Source organism: Callithrix jacchus, chromosome 6 (assembly GCF_049354715.1).
Source record: "Callithrix jacchus isolate 240 chromosome 6, calJac240_pri, whole genome shotgun sequence".
Lineage (NCBI taxonomy): Eukaryota > Metazoa > Chordata > Mammalia > Primates > Cebidae > Callithrix > Callithrix jacchus.
Genome location: NC_133507.1, coordinates 121,564,027 through 121,579,620, shown reverse-complemented (window position 1 = coordinate 121,579,620; position 15,594 = coordinate 121,564,027). Strand labels below are relative to the sequence as shown.

General features: G+C 39.8%; 1 protein-coding gene across 1 annotated transcript in view; it reads right to left on the bottom strand.

The window, feature by feature from the left end:
• AOX1 (aldehyde oxidase 1) overlaps positions 1-15,594 on the bottom strand; it is a gene marked incomplete in the record, with an annotated part of 92,023 nt that overhangs the window by 34,189 nt on the left and 42,240 nt on the right. The window contains 5 exon segments of the mRNA NM_001308444.1: positions 1,901-2,011; positions 5,054-5,141; positions 6,411-6,544; positions 8,502-8,626; positions 15,336-15,432. Coding sequence (NP_001295373.1) covers positions 1,901-2,011; positions 5,054-5,141; positions 6,411-6,544; positions 8,502-8,626; positions 15,336-15,432 — 555 coding nt within the window.

Below are 15,594 nucleotides of genomic sequence, written 5' to 3'. Positions count from 1 at the left end.
TTTTTCTGTAAAATAATTTTTCAGTATTCAAATAAGTTTTCCTTTGAGAGCATTATTTTTTATTTTCATATTTTGGAGTTAATGCATTTTTTTTTTAAAGATTTCAAACATATACGAAAGCCTTTGATATGTTCACAGGCCCTGAGCACTGAGTTTATAGAATGTAATGAATATAATATCCTGGAAGACAGAAAAAATGTTCTGGCATTGGGTCTAATGTATTGGTTCTCAATGATGAGCAATCTTTTCCCTGCTCCTGGAAACATTTGACAATGTCTGAAGACATTTTTCGTTGTTAACATTTTGGTTGAGACTTTTTTTTTTAAGATGGAGTTTCGCTCTTGTTACCCAGGCTGGAGTGCAATGGCGCTATCTCAGCTCACTGCAACCTCTGCCTCCTGGGTTCAGGCAATTCTCCTGCCTCAGCCTCCTGAGTAGCTGGGATTACAGGCACACGCCACCATGTCCAGCTAATTTTTTTGTATTTTTAGTACAGACGGGGTTTCATCATGTTGACCAGGATGGTCTCAATCTTTTGACCTCATGATCCATCCGCCTCAGCCTCCCAAAGTGCTGGGATTACTGGCTTGAGCCACTGTGCCCGGCCGAGATATTTTTTTTTTTTTTTTTAATTGAAATAGAGTTTTGCTCTTGTCTAGGCTGGAGTGCAATGGAACAATCTCAGCTCACTGCAACCTTCGCCTCCTGGGTTCAAGTGATTCTCCTGCCTCAGCCTCCCAAGTAGCTGGGATTACAGGTGTGTGCCACTGTGCATGGCTAATTTTGTATTTAGAGTAGAAACGTGATTTCACCATGTTGGTCAGACTGGTCTCGAACTCCTGACCCCAAGCGATCCACCTGTCTCGGCCTCCCAAAGCGCTGGGATTACAAGCGTGAGCCACCATGCCCGGTCTGGTTGAAACATTTTTGTTTGGGTTTGGGCTGGACATGGTGGCTTACACCTGTGATCCCAGCATTTTGGGATGCCAAGGTGGGAGGACTGCTTGAGCCTAGTAGTTTGAGACCCGCTCTGGTAACATAGTGAGACCCCATCTCTACAAAATAATAATAATAATAAATTAGCCAGGCATGGTGGCATGTACCTGAAGTCCCAGTTATCTGGGAGGCTGAGGTGGGAGGATCGTTTGAGCCACTGCACTACAGCCTGGGCGACAGAGTAGGTCTCTGTGTCTCAAAAAATAAAAATAAAAACTAAAAAGACTAGGCTGGGCGCAATGGCTCACGCCTGTAATTCCAGCACTTTGGGAGGCCGAGGCGAGTGGATCACGAGGTCAAGAGATGGAGACTATCCTGGCCAACATGGTGAAACCCCGTCTCCACTAAAAATACAAAAAAATTAGCTGGGTGTGGTGGTGCGCGCCTGTAGTCCCAGCTATTCAGGAGGCTGAGGCAGGAGAATTGCTTGAATCCGGGAGGTGGAGGTTGCAGTGAGCCGAGGTCACGTCACTGCACTCCAGCCTGGAGCCTGGTGACGGAGTGAGACTCTGTCTCAAAATAAATAAATAAATAAATAAAAAATAAAAAGACTAGAGGGTGGTAATGCCACTGACACCTACAAAGTAGAGGCTAAATATGACACAATGAACAGGACAGTTCCCACTATAAAGAGCTACATACTCCAAAATATCAGTAGGGCGAAAGCTGAGAAAGCCTTCTCGTCTCATGTGTGCATCTGGGAAAAGAGCTCTAAGTATGAGAAGCCTGGGGGTACCAGACAGATACAACTCAGCCAACATCTCTGGGCTCACACTATGGGCACCAGGAAGTAACACATGGTATCCCTGCAATAATGGTCATTATGCCTTTATAATTAAATATTACTTAACTATTGGACATTTTCTGATTTAAATCATTTTATGTAACACTCTTTCAGGAACGTTAACTTGCTCCTTAAGACACTTACCAATAATGATTCATCCAGGGAGGTGCCTGCATTGTTATAATGCTCCATGTCCAGGGCCAAGATTCTGCCATCATTCATGAATCCAGCCTGGGGAAGAGAACCAACATCGGATGCTGGAACAGGGGACAAGTCTCTCTAAAGTTTGTCATTTGCAAACCCTCCAAGCAGGGGAAAAGCTTCCTGACACTGGGTTTGGCAGTGGTTTCTTGGCTCTATAACTAGCTTTGTGATCTTAGGCAAGCTATGTAACCACTCAGACTATCTGTGAAATGGAAGTAAATAAGGTAACACATAGAAAATTATAGGCAAGTGCCTAAAACAAAGCAAGTACTCTAAATATAATTAATATTAATATCATAAATAGTATTAATATCACCTATCCTCATACTACTCTCCATCACAAAACATTATTTTCTCATAGTTTTAGTCACATCATGACAATGGCTTTTGTCACTATAATCCAGTCCTCTCAACAAAGTCCCATGGTGGTGAAAGACATTTCTGCTTCAAGGTCCAGTTGTCACTTCTTCCCCCAGCACTTACGCAAACAAGCTCTTCATTGTTCTTCCAGATCGTTCCTCCTTCCAACTGGTCGCTTTCTTCCAAAACCCTCCAAGTCATGTTGCAGTTTTAGTCTTCATTGCATTTTGCCAAGATTTTCACTACTCCTGTTTTATTTTACACTATAATGGCTCTTGGACCCATCTCTTCTACAACTTACTGTCATATCTCAGACCCCAACTGCTTCACGTCTGAATGCATCAGCTGCCTGCCACTGGTTCACCAGCCTCCATCCTCTCTCCTCCCCAGACTATCCCGTTACCCTCCCCAAAGCACAGTTTAATATTATAGCACTGAGCCATTCTAGGATCCACTCTGTCTCACTCTTTCTTATAAGATCAAGTTTAAACTCCCCATTCTGGGACTCTAGGCCCCTCTCAGGCATCACCTAAACCTATCAATCCTATTTTTCACTACCCTCCAGAAAGGGCTCTGTGTTCTAATTCCCCTTCTTCCCTTACTCCTGCCTCTATCAAATATGCCATGTTCATTATACCTCTGTAGTTTTGCTCTTACTATTCCCATGCCTGGCATACCTTCTTTCTGTCTATGCATTCTTTTTTATTTTTTTGAGATAGAGTCTTGCTCTGTCACCCAGGCTGGAGTGCAGTGGCGCAATCTCAGCTCACTGAAACTTCTGCCTTCTGGGTTCAAGGGATTCTCCTGCCTCAGTCTCCCAAGTAGCCGGGATTACCGGCGCATGCTGCTAATTTTTTGTATTTTTAGTAAAGATGGGGTTTCACTGTGTTGCCCAGTCTGGTCACAAATTCCTCAGGTAATCCACTTGCCTCAGCCTCCCAAAGTGCTAGGAGTACAGGTGTGAGCCACTGCGCCCAGCCTCCATTCTTGAAGGCCTATATTTTACCTTCTCTAAGAAGATGGCTATATATGTTCCAACTCATATTCATCTCTCCATCTTTTAACCTGAGATTGTTATGTTTTTATAATGACTTCATATATGTCTTATTTAAAAGCTCTTTCTGGATAAAGTTTACTCTAACAAATCTTTTTGAACTAAATCAAATTCAAAATACAGTTTAGAGTGAGTGTGATTCAAAATGGAAACAGTCATTATCTCCTAAAAACCGTATTTAGTTATGCAGTTTTGTGATAGAGACAATGCTATGCATTTAACAAATCCCATTGTCTTTCATCCTGGGCACACAGGAGGATGACATTTCCCAGCCTCCCTTAGAGTTAGGTGACAGAGGTCTTGCCAATGACATCTGGATACAAGTGAGGTCCACAACTTACAGGTCCTGTGCCTAAAACCTAAACACCTACCACGTGACACTCCATGCTCTCTCTGTCTTCCCTGTCTGCTGCCTTCAGCAGAAGATCCCCTGGGAGACTCAGAATTTGTGGGCAGTGACAGCTGATGAAACTTTCTGTGATGATGACAATGTTCTGCATCTGCACTGTCCAGTATGGTCGACATTAACCACATGTGGTTACTGAGCACTTGAAATATAGCTAATACAACTAGAGAACTAAATTTTAATTGTATTTAATTTGGTTAATTTAAATTTAAATAGCCATGTGCTCCTAGTGACCACTATATTGGATGATGCAGTTCAAGAGCATAGTGGCACCAATAAATTAAAACAGCTCCAGTCCCTGAATGATTTTATAAAGCAGAATACTCCTCTTTTGTCCCCTCAATAATTATATTGAGCTGTTACTTGAGCAAGAAATGACATAATGAAAGTTTAAGAGCTTTTAGGTTTTTGTTAGAACAGCCCACTCTGACAAGTAAAATTTTTCTTATAAAGCAAAAGAATTGGCCAGGTGCAGTGGCTCACACCTGTAATCCCAACACTTTGGGAGGCTGAGGTAGGCGGATCACAAGGTCAGGAGATCGAGACCATCCTGGTCAACATGATGAAACCCCGTCTCTACTAAAAATACAAAAATTAGCTGGACGTGGTGTTGTGTACCTGTAGTCTCAGCTACTTGGGAGTCTGAGGCAGGAGAATCACTTGAACCTAGAAAGTGGAGGTTGCAGTGAGACAAGACTGTGCCACTGCACTCCATCCTGGTGACAGAGGGAGACTCTGTCTCAAATAAATAATAATAAAGCAAAAGAACCACTATTTTCTACTACAATTTTTTTTCTATGAATTTCTAGAACCCCATTTTACAAAAATATCCTTGATATATTATTGAAGAATGAGGAAATCATTTACAAATAATTGCAATTTCACATAAGACTACTGTTATGGGAATTATTCTATTTTTACTTATTTAATATGTGGGAATAAGTGCAGTAATCAAATCTACTTTAATGGATGTACAAACCCACGTTTTCTAGTTATTCACTCTGTACAGTCAATACCAGCTGGCACTAAGTGTTTTATTTCTGAAAATGACATTTTTGAGCAAACCAGAAAAGCCTCATTGAACCAGCTGGTAATCAAAAGCACAACGAATGGAAAGTTAAATAGATGCTCTGTTTGTTGATTTGCTCATTGTTACTTCCCGTTAGAGAGTAGCCAAAGGCTGCCCTGTGCACTGATAGGATGTTATATCTACAAGGTAAATCTTTCTTCCATGCCTTCTTATACTTACTTTGTACTTTCCAAGGTAAGGATGGCGGCCTCCAGTTATTAACATGTCTTCTCCTCGTTCCAGAACACAGCGAACTGCACGGCCATGTCTAAAACAGAAAAAAAGCAAGCGAGGTAAACTCTCTTACCTAGCAGGCATTATCTGGGGTTTATATAACTCATAGCAAGAGCCTGAGTATAGCTGAGTGGAGCTCACATGCATCACAGAACAACACAACTACTCCCATGACTAGTCTCTGCTGATCTCAGACATACACAGTGGCCTTTCCTCCTGTTAGGTCAGGGAACAACGCCAGGCATTTACAACTTGTGGGACAGAGGCTCTTGGGTGCCAGGGGCTCCAGGGCATTGCTTTGGGACATTTCCCATTGTAATAAAAACATTTATTAGAGGAAAATGATCCCACAGTCTTATTTTAGACTGGCCACAAATGGAAGAATGCAGGTGCTGCCTAACTACTAAGTGCTCCCTGGTAGGAGAGATCTGGAATCAAGGTCTTTTTGCTTCAGCAAACAAATTAAGCTTTCTGAGTGTGCCTGCTTCAGAGAAAATGTTCCATTAGAATGTTTTGAGATCCTCAAAGGAAAATGACAATATAAATTAATATAAGTAGAACAAAAGCAAAGTCTCAAGTCAATAGAATATACATATACACACATATACATATATACATACACACGCACACACACCCATATACATACACACATATGTGTATACACACACATGTATATATGTATATATGTGTACATATATATGTACGTGTACATATGTGTATGTGTATGTGTGTATATGTGTACATATATGTGTATGTGTGTATATGTGTACATATAGGTGTATATATGTATGTGTGTACATATATGTGTATATATGTATATGTATATATATGTGTATGGGGACCCCATTTTATAAAAATATCTTTGATACATTGGGGAATGTACATATATATATACATTTATGTATATGTATATAAATATATATGTATATGTGTGTATATGCATATGCGTATGTGTATATGTAGTTACATGGTTCAAAAGTCATACATATGACCTCAACATATATAGTTCAATCCAGCAGGTGCAAAGGACAAGTAACTCCCACCCATTCAGGACCTGTTTCTGTCTACTTTCTAGGTATCATGATATTTTTTTCTGTGGCTTTTATTATTTTCAGTAATTGATTTTTATTTTGGTTTCTATAGGACAATATAAGATGAGTTAATGTAATAAGCTGGCAGCTTGTGTGTTTGTATAGCATATGTGATATTAAATAATCTTGGCCCAGTTTCTTCCTCACTGATTCTGACAGTGAGAACTTTCAGCATGACTTCATTTTATTTTTAGCAGATTTTCTCCACTTACTTGTTTGCAGCAAATGCGGTGACGGCTGCAAGGGTTCCAGTCTTGAACACCTTCCCTCCAAACGCTCCACCAACACGCCTTACATGACACATGACCTTGTTAGCTGGGAGCTTCAAGGTTGAGGCAACTATGTCCTGTGAACAATAATCGTTCTGATTAATCTGATCCGTCTTCAGCAAGAACTTAATTGTGTGTCATTTTCACACCCATGACCTTAACAACAACAAAAAAACTGTCCTCTGAAATGGGAGTGTGACAGTCACTAGATGTTTTGATTCTTTAATGTTGTACATGATACCCACACCGGGTGGTTATGCTAAATAATGGGATAATGTCCAATAACCCTGGCACGCAGCTCCAACTGATCTCAACAGTACTTGGCTATAATAACATTGCCGAAACTAATTAGTAGTCTTTTCATTACCAGTGAGATATTTTTGTGCTCATACTTTTTTGTATTTTCCCCATGAATTACACCTAAATTATCCTATTCACCCTAATCCCTAAATATACGTTTCCTGTAGCCTTGGGATTTTGCAGTTTTCTAGGCCTCGTTCAACATGGGTCTTTTCCCTGCATTTTATTATCTCTACTGGACAATAAGCACTTCTCAGGCCAGTATGGTGGCTCACAACTATAATCCCGAGGCAGGTGGATCACCTGAGGTCAGGAGTTCAAGACCAGCCTGGCCAACATGGCAAAACCCCATCTCTATTAAAAATACAAAAATTAGCCAGATGTGGTGGTACATGCCTGTAATCCCAGCTACTTAGGAGACTGAGGCAGCAGAATCACTTGAACCTGGAAGGTAGAGGTTGCAGTGAGCTGAGATTGCACCACTATACTCCAGCCTGTATGACTAAGTGAGACTCTGTCTCAGGGAAAAAAAATCCCTTCTCACTTCTTGCTTGGATTGCTGCTAAAGTTTAAAGGTGACCAGTTGGTCTTTCCTGGATGCAGATTTCACTCTTTTCTGCCATCTTAGTGATTAGGGGTCATTTAATTTTAACAATGATTCTTACAGATAGGAAGCCTGAGATGGATAAGGTGATGGACCCAACAACCCATGGGGAGTGAAGAGCAAAGCAGGCCTGGAATGGAGTTCCCCTGAACCTCCTTAGAATCCCACCTTTTACAAGGCCTCATTCTCCACGGTCTCACATTCCTACTCCTCTGCTAACAGCACTGGCTCCTTATGACTAGAATCAAGACCTCTCTGCTTCATTTCCCTAACTCTCACCCTGATGCCTAAACCTAGCCTCCCTAAAGGCGCCCTCCATTCCAGCTGTGGTAGTCATTGTGCTATTCCTCCTTCTTTCCATGCACGCTGCCTGAGATACAGCACAGAGGCAACAAATGTTTGCAGAAGAGATGAGTAAATGAATGGATGTAATTTGATCTTGCTGCAGAGACCTCTCGTGTGCTACCATCTAGACAAACCTCACTCTCACTCTGAATCCAAACTTAAGATTTCTCTGTGGGACTTCCTGGATGATTCTAGCCCTTGGCAAACTCTCCTTTTTCCCAATTTCTCCACCCATGTAAATTTTGCTTTCACTGATTTAGCACCTGGTTGTATCCTTTTCAATATTGTTTCCTAACTGTTTCATGTGAGTTAGGCACCATAGGCTTTGGAGAGCACGTCTTCCTTTTTCTTCTTTTGTGTTCTTAATAGTTGTGCCAAGAGCTGAGGAAGAGAGCTGCTGATTCCATAACTGGTTTTAAAGCTACAATCCACAAACAAAAGGCCTCTACTTTAATAACACTGTTTTAAAAGCATTGAACTATGGCTATTAATACCCAAATCAATATGGCTATTAGTATTCAATATTTCTTCAGTTTCTGAAGAAATGATATTTTTTGTTTTGTTTTGTGTTTTGTTTCTTTTGTTTTAGAGACAGTGACTCACACTGTCTCCCAGGCTGGAGTGCAGTGGTGTAATCATAGCTCACTGAAGCCTTGAGCTCCTGGGTTCAAGTGATCTTTCCACCTCAACCACACAAATACACTTTTATCTCTAATTGCTTTTGATATATTTTACAGGTCAGAAATCATTTAGCCATAGTCATCTTCATAATGGCCCCATGTTACCTGTATATATTTGGGAAACTGTGTGGACACGTAGACATCCATTTCTTGATCCTCTCCTTTGGGTACCACAAGCATGCTTTGGGTTTCCATATAAAAATGTTCTTGACCTCCCATATGTATTTCACCTGTTACAGGAAAATACATGAAAGTCAAGAGATATTTAGAAAAAACAGGTAGTGTCCCCGAGCTGTTATCCCATTGTGCAGAAATTCCACTGACAGTGCTTCTGCTGGGGCAACAGGCTGCACAGTGAAATGTAACAAACAGCAACGTTTAGCTTTCAGTCTACTTACAGATTTGAAATAAAGTTCTGTAGGAGAATCTTTTGTGTCTGCTAATACCTAGGTCACAGCGTCCTAGAGAAAGGTGTATGATTTTCTAGAGCCAAAAGCAGAGGGGTTTTGATTTAGTAGGTCATAAGGAGCCAGCGCTGTTAGCAGAGGAGTAGGAACGTTAGAATGTAGAGGCTTACAGTTTGAGGACAAGTGGGGGTAGATATACTGCTCCCTGTCCCACTTGTTAAGTACAGATAACCCTGAACACTATTTATAAAACAAACATAAGAAGACTCTGAAAGGTGGAAAGAAGGCAGACCAGGTAGGGACTTCAGGACCCAAGGAAAGACACAGCATTGAGTTCAGTGGGCTTTGTTGTTGTTGTTGCTGTTTGCTTCAGATATCCCAGACTTAGTTTCATAGAAGCCAGCAATTTAAAAATACTGACAGGCAAAGACAAAAAAAAAAAAAAAATCCTCAAGAAAAGCCTACTCACCCTAGTCAAAGGACCAGAAAAGGGGAAGACTAGAAAGACAAAAAACTTTTAGACAATAAGCACTCTACTCTTGGCAAACACCATGGAAAAAAACTGCAGCCCCACCCCTACTGTAAAGGTGGAGTAGGAAATCTATAGTTCCACCCTCGTCAGGCTGCAGTGAGGTATCCCAGCCTCTCTGTTGGTGCGGTGTCAGCAGATGCTACATGGGGAACCTGGACTTACAACCCCTACCTAGCAGTAACAAGGCATCACCCCTTCCTTCCGCATCAGCAAAAGGTTGAAGTAGTCTAGTAAAACAGAATATTCTAGCAAAATAGAATATTTAAATAAGATCCAAAGTCTCAACATAATATCTAAAATGTCCAGGATACAATCAAATATCACTCATACAAGGAACCAAGAAAATCCCAACTTCAACGAGAAAAGACAATCAACAGATGCCAACACTGAGATGATACAGATGTTGGAATTATCTAACAAGGATTTCAAAGCGGCTGTAATAAAAATACTTTAATAAGCAATTACACAAACCCTTGAAACAAATGAAAAAATCTGAAGACTTAGCAAAGAAATAGAAAGTATAAAAAGAAAAAACAAATAGAAATTTTAGAATTAAGACATATGAACAAAATTTTAAAAGCTCAAGGGATGGGCTCAGCAACAAAATAGGGAGAGCAGAGGAAATAATTCATATACAAGAATATAGAACAATAAAAATTGGCCAATCTGAAAAGTTGAAAAAAATAAACTGGAAAAAAAATAAACAGAGCCTCAGGAACCTATGTGGCTATAACAAAAGATCTAACATTTGTGCCACTGAGATCAAGTATTTGAAAAACAATGGCTAAAAATGTCTCCAAACTGGCAAAAGGCACAAATCTACAGATTCAAGAAGCTGAGTGATCCCAAATAGAATGAATTCGAAGAAAAACACATGCCAAGACACATCATAGTCAACCTTCAGAAAACTAAAGACAAAGATACCATGTTGAAAGCTATGAGAAAGAAACACTACTTTATCTATAGGAAAAAAGCATAGTGAAACTCTGTCTCTACTAAAAATACAAAAGTCAGCCAGGCGTGGTGGTGGGCACCTGTAATCCCAACTACTCGGGAGGCTTAGACAGGAGAATGGCTTGAACCTGGGAGGTGGAAGTTGAAGTGAGCTTATATCATGCCACTGCACTCTAGCCTGGATGACAGAGTGAGACTCCAACTCCGAAATAAAAAAGCACTTTCAAAGGCAGCAGATTTATCTTCAGGAACTGTGGAGGCCAGAAGAAGTGGTAAAAATTTTTCTATTGTGAAAATACCTGTCGACTCAGAGTTCTATATCCAGCAAAAATATCTTTCAACAATGAAAGGGAAATCAAGACATTTTCAGATGAAGGAAAACAAAGAGAGTTTGTTTTAAACAGATTTATCCTAAAATAATGGCAAAGGGAAGTTTTTGAAACAGACAGAAAGTAATTTTTTTTTAATAAAGAAATCTTGAAACATCAGTAAAGAAGAAAAAAAACAACAGAAAGAATAAAAATACCAGTAAATACAATAGCCTTTCTTTCTCTTCTTGGGTTTTCTTAATTGTGTCTGAAGCAAAATTATAACATTGTTTCATGTGATTCTGAATGTATGCAGAAGAAATAGTTAAACAGAATCAATTATATTATAAAGAGGAGAAGGATGTAAAGGGAGGCAGTTTCTTCACTTGACTTGAACTTGAAAAATGTTGATACCAGACTGTGATATTTTATACTTTATGCATATAAATTTTATTTTTTACATGTATGTATGTGTGTGTGCATGCACGTGTGTGTGTGTGTGTGTGTGTGTAAACTAGAGCTACCACTAAAAAACATCTGTACAAGGAGATATACTAATAAACACTATAGATGAATCAAAATAAAATTCTAAACAAATATTCAGGCAACCCACAGGAAGGTGGGGAAAAGAATAAAAAGCAGAGGGAACAAACAGAATATAATTATTACTGGCCATCATATTAGTGGAAGGCAGTACTTTTAAATATTAAAAATTTGCTCAGTAATAGTGATTTGCAAATTGTTTGAGGGAGATTCCCAATGGGATGTTTTATGTTGAAATCCGGACTTCCTATCTTATCCAAAATCTGAGTTCAAAAAATAGCACAGAAAAATGAACAGATTCTGCTTCACTTATAAAATAAAAACATTAAAATTTCACAAGCTCAGACCTTAACTTCAATTTAAGCTTTTATCAAAGTCTGAAGACCCATGTCATTGTCACTAGGCTCAAATTCAAGCTTGCAGTATTATTGATTCTGCCTATCCACTTAGAATTTATTTTGTTAAGTATTCACTTTATTTAAAATATACATACCTAAAAAATATTAGACAGAGCTAATTTAAATTCTGTTTAAATCTGTACAGTAGGCAAAGTTTTAGAAACCTGTTGCATTGCACCCCGACAGCCCCTACCCATAGTGTCCCCTCTTTACCTTAGGGTGCTGCTTTCAACTCTCCAGGTTGGAAACCAATTTGATCAACTAATCTCTGAGATAAAATGTTATTCCACTATGGGTTTAGGAGTGATTCTTCTAGGCACATTTGCATTTTAATAAGAGGCCCTTAAAGCCCCAAATCTACTATGATGTGAAGGTGTCTATCTGTGCCATGTCCAAAAGGACAGGTTTAGGGAAAATAATCTGTTTCTGGGCTGCCTGGGTCTCTTGCAAATCCTGCTATAGAGATTGTCCTCTGTGCTCTCCAGTATAAAGCACGTCCCCGCTAACAGAATTTTAATGAGATAAATGAGAAGCAGGATAATGTAGAGGAAAGAATACTAACTTTGGAGTTGGGAAAACTCTTAGATTTGATCCTGATCAGTCAGGTAGCCTCTCTAGCTTCAGCTGGCTCATTTGAAAATGGTGATCTTTAGCATCCTCCAGTGCTATGACACCAGGATTAGATAGAACTGAAATCTATCTCTCAGCACATAAGAACAATAACGTCACCGCCTCCAAGAACACAAAAGACCTGCTGTAATGCTCCACATCTTTTATCTTAAAATTTTTTTTATTGGAACACCTATTTCCTTCTTTCTTTCCTTCAACTTTTAAGTTCTGGGGTACAGGTTTGTTTCACAGGTAAATGTGTGCCATGGTGGTTTGCTGCACAGATGAACCTATCACTTAAGTATTAAATACAGCAACCATTAACTATTCTTCCTGATGCTCTATCTCTCCCTACCCCCACTCCTACAGGCCAGAGTATGGAACACCTATTTTCTTAGAAGACAGATGAAGTGTTGTTATGATAACTACTTCCAATTACTTCTCATTGAAATAAGTAATCAGAAACTCATAATCCAAATGACAATAGCAGACAAAGGAAAAACTAGACTCAAACTAGTGAGTCAAGAGGATGAAAACTGATTTTCTTTTGCCTGCCCTTCTCTTTTCTTTCCTTCTTTCTCTTTCTTTTCTTTTTTTTCTCTTTTCTTCCCTTTCCTTTCCCTTCCCCATTCCTTCCCCTTCCCTTCCTTTCCTTTCCCTTCCCTTCCCTTCCTTCCTTTCTTTCTTTCACAGTCTCACTCTGTCACCCAGGCTGGAGTGCAATGATGTGATCTCATCTCACTGCAATCTCTGCCTCCTGGATTCAAGCCATTCTGGTGCCTCAGCCTCCCAAGTAGTGGGATTACAGGTGTTTGCCACCATACCCAGCTAATTTTTGTATTTTTATTAGAGACTGGGTTTTGCCATGTTGCCCAGGCTGGTCTCAAACTCCTGACCTCAAACAATCCATCTGCCTTGGCCTCACAAAGTGCTGGGATTACACGTGTGAGCCACGGCACCCAGCTTCCTTCCTTTCTTCTTCTTATTTTTTTTTAATAGAAGTAGTCTTGCTACATTGACCAGGCTGGTCTCAAACTCCTGGCCTCAAATGTCCTGCCTTGGCCTCCCAAAGTGCTGAGATTATAGACATGAGCCACTACACCTGGTATTTATACTGAAAAGTAATATATAAATGTCCTTTTAAATATTCCTGTATTATTTTTATACTTATCAATAGGGTATAGGGCAGTAACAAAAATTCAAGTGACAGAATAAACCAATCACCTAATTGAATTAGATAATTAAAGAATATATCAAGGAAAAATACAATAACGGAATTCTTGCACAAATATTCATTATGTCAAGCAACAAACATGAGAGAAGGAATCCCCCTAAATATTGATATTTCCAACATGCTCATGCCATGAACTCCTTTGATAAAAATGTACCTGCCTTTTCTCTTCATTGCCATATATCAAACTCACCCTTCCAGTGTTTTTTACATTTTACTAGCCCTAAGAATTACCTGGAAATCTTGTTAAGACAGATTCCTGGGCTGCTTTGGATCCTCTATAATTCTAAAAAAGGGCACTGGAATCTCTAGGTCTCATAAACATCCCCAGTGATTCCTATAAAGAGAAAATCTTGGAAACACTGGGTTTGATAAATGAACACCTGCCAATGTATCTCACTAATAGAAAACCTTTACAGGAGAACAACAAAATTATCTAAATCTAAAAATCACTGCACACAGTTATTGATTGGTTGCTATATGCCAAGAACACATGATTATCTCTTATAATCTTTGTAATTCACCTTTGAAATTGTTTTTACTTTATCCATATAATATTAAAACAGGGAGACTGAGCCCTGAGAAGTGCCCTGCTAGGTCACACAGCTAATAAGAAACAATGCCAAGGAAAACTGCTAGGTGACAGTCCCAGGTGTCTTTCCTCCAGCTTGCAGGTGACATTTCCTGGGTCAGCCCCTGAACATGCTTCAAGTTTAACACACCTATGGAGTTGAGACATGATGGGCTTGGAACTTAAGAAGCTGGGCTGACTGATGACATATTACACAGTTCTGGTTGTGCACTCAGGATGACACGTGTCTTAGGAGTCTTCTTATTCTTGTGATAGAGGTTGGAGAGAAAAATTAAGAAGGTGGGAGGGGTGTGTGTGTGTGTGTGTGTGTGTTTTGCTTTGTTTTTTTTTGAGATGGAGTCTCCTTCTGTCACCCAGGCTGGAGTGCAGTGGCATGATCTCAGTTCACCACTATAAAGGACATTATTAAGACAACTGGCAAAATTTGAATAAGCTGTGTAGATTAATAGTATATGTGTTGCTAATATTCTGATTTTGATAACTGTGTTTATGTAAGACAATATCCTGTTTTTAGGAAACAAACACTGACTATTTAGGGGTAAAGAGATATATATCATGTTTACAATTTACTCTCAAATGGCTCCAAAGAAGTGTGTGTGTGTGTGTGTGTGTGTATAAAATTGTGTAATCTGAGTGAAGGATATTTGGGAGTTTCTTTAATGTTTCTGCAACTTTTATGTAAGTTTTAAAATTAAAATTGTTTGAAATATTAAAATTCTTAAAGAAAAATTTTGCTAAAATTGTACTGGAAAGAATTGTACTGGAAAGTTATAATTAACTATTTTCTAAGAGGCAAATTTAATTTTAATTACATACACATATACAGGAAAGAATTTTGGAAGAAAGAGAAAGGAGAAAGGGAAGGGGAGAGGAAGGGAAGAGAAAGCAGAGAAGGAAGAAAGGAAGAGAGAGAATCAGAGAGAGAAAGGATGAAGAAGAGACTTGGATTTTGGAAATCCTAATAAAACCTATCAATTCAGCGGCCAACTTCGTCATTTAGTAGCTGTTGTGTGACCTTGGTTACACTCTACAGTTACTCTGAGCCTCCATTTTCCAGCCTATAAGATTGAGATAATAGTACCCTCTGTAGGGTGGTTGTGAACAGGAAAGGAAATGACATCTCTAACAGCCAGAGCCTTGATGAGGGAAGAGGGGTCAGGGCACAGGGGAGGGTCTTGCCTCTTGTTTTGCCTCCCCATTGGCTCTTCGCCTACCCCAGAGACAGGGAAACATGTTGTGAACACCTGTTCCTGAGGAGCAACCCCCGCCTAGGCTGCCAGATGATTTCCAGAAGACAAAGGAAGCGTTAAACTGGACACGCTTAGAAGTCTTCCAGGGGTGCTTACCCTTCCCTTACTTCTTTACCTTCAAGAATATGATCAACCATTTTAAATGCTTCATCAACATTTCCATATTCCAGTTTCCTTTCTGGCTTGAAGAAGGAGTTGTGCTGTATAGCTTCCTAGAAAGAGAACAGAAGAGTGAGGTGTCCTGGGCAAGAGATGCTGCCCTAGGGTGGCAGCCACGCCCCATTGTGCATCCTCTGAGCAGGCACTGTTCTTCCCTTCACCTTGTGGTCCCATGCACTTTCACCGTGATCCTGGTGAGCCAAGCTAAGAATCCA